Consider the following 5,000-nt stretch of genomic DNA (forward strand, 5'->3'; position numbering starts at 1 on the left):
GTGAGCGCAACCAACAGTTCCTTGGCCGCGCCCGACCTGCAGTGCGCCAACCCAGAAAAACTGCGCGGTCTCTACCTGTCCAGGTACTTGGCTTCGTTACACGTAAAAGTAAAACATGTTTTTATTTGACAGATAAAATTAAAATCGCCTGTAGATATACATCTAGAATGAAAGTAAGAGAATATCTCAAAGCGAAAGTTAAATAATTTTACGTCATGCTTATTAACTGTAGCGGTATAAAAAGCCGGCCGGAAACTCGAAATAATGGAATAATAAATTACTTGATGATATACCTAATATCTTTGCAAATATGTGTTAATTAATTTAAGATAAAAAGGCACAAACCATGAAAAAACAGAACAGCAACAATAAAAAAAATATACAACGTGCAATGTAAAGTAGACAGAATATACAAATCAAATTGAATGATGAATTCGAGATCAAAAAGTAGGAAAAGTATGATAACGAAATCATTCATTACTTTATTACATTTGTCAATCTGAACAAAAAAAACGTAACTCATTAATTTGCGTTCGTTTCTACGAGCCAGCGAAATGCAAAAATGTAAAAGCGAAAGTATTATTAATACATTTTCGGTATTTAATATATTACAGTAGTGCAACATTAATAACGCTGAAAATATTCACAGGAAGCATAGTGTATATTTTTCTTTTGTTCTTTGTTCACATATCTCGTTGTCATTCTTGTTGTTGTCATTTTTCCTAGTTTCTTGTCCTCCTTCCTTTTTTCCTCTCTCTTTCTTATTTATTTTCATTTTTATTCTCTCCATTTTTTTTCTTGTACTTTTCTCTTTTTTCTTGTTTCTTTTTATTCTTCATCCTGTCTGTTCTTTTGTTTTGTTTCTTTTACGTACTGTTTTCTTTTCTTTTCTTTTCTTTTTTACTTTTTTCTTGTTTAAAATATGTTTACTTCTTCGTTTTATTTTATTTTATTTGTTCTCTCTCCTCTTTTTCCTGTTACTTTTTCTTCTCTTTTTCTTTTTCCTTCTTTCGTCATTTTCCTTCGTCCGTTTAGTCTTCTTTTCTTATTTTTCTCTTTATTTGTTTCTTTTTTCGCTTTCTTTTTTTTTTCTCTCCTTCTTCTCCTTCTTCTTCATCGTCTTTTTATTCCTCCCTTTTTCGATTTTTTTCCCTCGTTTCAGTTCCTTTTGTCTTCTTTTATTTCATTCTCTTCCCTCTATAAAAATAACAACAAGACACTACCGGATGTAAGGGATATTATCAGTAATAAAAGTAAAAAAAAAAAACACCTGTAATAACGGAAACAGGAACGGCAATATCAAGTTCAAATTCAAACAATTTATTTGAATTTGAATTTGAATCATAGTAACGGCAATAACAAAAATAACAACAATGTAATCCCAACAACACCAAGATTTGAATAATAATGCTTATAGTACAATAATACTAATAGTACAATACAATGCTAATCATACAATAATGCTAATAATAATAACAACACTACCAGCAAAAAAAAAAAATAACATCGATAACAAAAAAAACACTACCGACAACAAACAAAAAAACAAAAAACAACAACATCAACAACAACAACAACAACCCCACAATCATAAATCTTTAAAAAAAAAATTCCAACTTGAAAAATTGAAAGCAAACCTTTTTTTTTTTTTTTTTGATTTCGCCTCAGCCTCTGAAATTGATCTGGGAGCGACAAACGAGATGTCATTTAAGCGCATGAAGAGCTAAGCCACTTTATAAAATGATGACATCAAAATGAAATTATATACAGTGCCTATTCGAATAAGGATATTGGCTCGTTATTCACTCGATGGAACTCAGATCCGGATGACGCGAGGATAGGTGGGTGATGCGGATGCTGAGGGATAGGTAGGTGACGCGGATGCTGAGGGATAGGTGGGTGACGCTGATGCTGAGGGATAGGTGGGTGACGCGGATGCTGAGGGATAGGTGGGTGACGCGTCTCTTTATGGATAGGTGGGTGACGCGGATGCTGATGGATAGGTGGGTGACGCGTCTCCTGAAGGATAGGTGGGCGACGCGTTTCCTGATGGATAGGTGAGTGACGCGTCTCTTGATGGATAGGTGGGTGACGCGTCTGCTGATGGATAGGTGGGTGACGCGTCTCCTGATGGATAGGTGGGTGACGCGTCTCCTGAAGGATAGGTGGCTGACGTGTCTCCTGAAGGATAGGTGGGCGACGCGTCTCCTGATGGATAGGTGGGTGACGCGTCTCCTGATAGATAGGTGGGTGACGCGTCTCCTAAAGGATAGGTGGGCGACGCGTCTCCTGATGGATAGGTGGGTGACGCGTCTATTTATGGATAGGTGGGTGACGCGTCTCCTGAAGGATAGGTGGGTGACGCGGATGCTGATGGATAGGTGGGTGACACGTCTCTTTATGGATAGGTGGGTGACGCGTCTCCTGATGGATAGGTGGGTGACGCGGATGCTGATGGATAGGTGGGTGACGCGTCTCCTGATGGATAGGTGAGTGACGCGTCTCCTGATGGATAGGTGGGTGACGCGTCTCCTGAAGGATAGGTGGGCGACGCGTCTCCTGATGGATAGGTGGGTGACGCGTCTCCTGGTGGATAGGTGGATGACGCGTCTCCGAAGGATAGGTGGGCAACGCGTCTCCTGATGGATTGGTGGGTGACGCGTCTCCTGAAGGATAGATGAGTGACGCGTCTCCTGAAGGATAGGTGAGTGACGCGTCTCCTGAAGGATAGGTGGGCAACGCTTCTCCTGATGGATATGTGGGTGACGCGTCTCCTGAAGGATAGATGAGTAACGCGTCTCCTGAAGGATAGATGAGTGACGCGTCTCCTGAAGGATAGATGAGTGACGCGTCTCCTGATGGATAGGCGAGTGACGCGTCTCCTGATGGATAGGTGGGTAACGCGTCTCTTGAAGGATAGGTGGGTGACTCGTCTCCTGATGGATAGGTGGATGACGCGTCTCCTGGTGGATAGGTGGATGACGCGTCTCTTGAAGGATAGGTGGGTGACGCGTCTCCTGATGGATAGTTGGATGACGTGTCTCCTGGTGGATAGGTGGATGACGCGTCTCTTGAAGGATAGGTGGGTGACGCGTCTCCTGATGGATAGGTGGATGACGCGTCTCCGAAGGATAGGTGGATGACGCGTCTCCTGATGGATAGGTGGGTGACGCGTCTCTTGAAGGATAGGTGAGTGACGCGTCTCCTGATGGATAGGTGGGTGACGCGTCTCCTGAAGGATAGGTGGGCGACGCGTCTCCTGATGGATAGGTGGGTGACGCGTCTCCTGGTGGATAGGTGGATGACGCGTCTCCGAAGGATAGGTGGGCAACGCGTCTCCTGATGGATTGGTGGGTGACGCGTCTCCTGAAGGATAGATGAGTGACGCGTCTCCTGAAGGATAGGTGGGCAACGCGTCTCCTGATGGATTGGTGCGTGACGCGTCTCCTGAAGGATAGGTGGGCAACGCGTCTCTCGAAGGATAGGTGGGTGACGCGTCTCCTGATGGATAGGTGGATGACGCGTCTCTTGAAGGATAGGTGGGTGACGCGTCTCCTGATGGATAGGTGGATGACGCGTCTCTTGAAGGATAGGTGGGTGACGCGTCTCTTGAAGGATAGGTGGATGACGCATCTCCTGATGGATAGGTGGATGACGCGTCTCCTGAAGGATAGGTGGGTGACGCGTCTCTTGAAGGATAGGTGGGTGACACGTCACCTGATGGATAGGTGGGTGACGCGGATGCTGATGGATAGGTGGGTGACGGGTCTCCTGATGGATAGGTGGGCGACGCGTCTCCTGAAGGATAGGTGGGCGACGCGTCTCCTGATGGATAGGTGGATGACGCGTCTCCTGATGGATAGGTGGGTAACGCGTCTCCTGATGGATAGGTGGGTGACGTGTCTCCTAAAGGATAGAGGAGTGACGCGTCTCCTAAAGGATAGATGAGTGATGCGTCTCCTGAAGGATAGATGGGTGACGCGTCTCCTGATGGATAGGTGGGCGACGCGTCTCCTGATGGATAGGTGGGCGACGCGTCTCCTGATGGATAGGTGGGCGACGCGTGTCCTGATGGATAGGTGGGTGACGCGTATTGATGATGAATCTAGAGACGAATGAGTGTTTATAATGAGTATAGTGATCTATTAGAAACTAGTATACCGTATTGGCGATCAAGTGATGAATAACAGAATCTGTTGCTGTAACAATATACGTTTATGATGAGTCAAGTGATGAGTAAATTATCATATGTTTATGATGAGAAGTGATGAGTAAAAAAATAAATATATACCGACGATGAATCATGTGAGGAATGAGAAAACAACATATGTTTATGATGAGTCTAGTGATGAATTAAAAAAAAACAAAAAAAAACATATCGCATTGATAATGAGACAAATGATAAATGGCAATTCTGTATTTCAGTGATGAAAAAGCGATACGATAAGGCAGACATAGATTAATTAATTATAATAATGATGTACTAATTCAAACAGACCAGCCTGGAAATCAAAAAAGAAAAAAAAAACGCATTGATAATAATGATTGAAACGATAATATTAAAATAACAATTGGTTATTAGAATAAAGATATTAGTCCATTTCTGATTTAATGAAACTCAGATTGGGCTTTGATTATGAAATGACTCTAGTCTTTAATCAAATAATTGATATCGAGGGGGATGGTGGAAAAGATATTAAATAAGCAAAAATTCAGTAACACACTAGTATATACTGCAGTGAATAGTTTATATAATAAGTAGACTGGACAATATGAGTCAGTGGATGCAAGAATAGATCAATGAAAGAGTAAATAAAGAAATATAAAACTAATGAATAGCAACAAAAGTCAATGAATGATGAATAAATAGATTAATTAGATATAAATCAGAAAAATAACTATAATTGATGTTACCTCATTCCTAAAAATAATGATACTCGATAAATAGATACATAAATCGCTCTTATTAGGTAAATGAATTCAGTCTGTATTATATTTTA

The 5,000-nt window shown here is 41.9% G+C and overlaps 1 protein-coding gene across 1 annotated transcript in view; it reads left to right on the forward strand.

Annotated features, from left to right (window-relative positions):
• Window positions 1-5,000, forward strand: part of LOC125037692 (protein slit-like) — a 104,741-nt gene that overhangs the window by 97,792 nt on the left and 1,949 nt on the right. The window contains exon 2 of the mRNA XM_047630884.1: window positions 1-83. This exon is cut by the window's left edge and continues 1,151 nt beyond it. Coding sequence (XP_047486840.1) covers window positions 1-83 — 83 coding nt within the window. The remainder of the gene's footprint in view (window positions 84-5,000) is intronic.

The sequence above is a fragment of the Penaeus chinensis genome, chromosome 23, assembly GCF_019202785.1.
Source record: "Penaeus chinensis breed Huanghai No. 1 chromosome 23, ASM1920278v2, whole genome shotgun sequence".
NCBI lineage: Eukaryota > Metazoa > Arthropoda > Malacostraca > Decapoda > Penaeidae > Penaeus > Penaeus chinensis.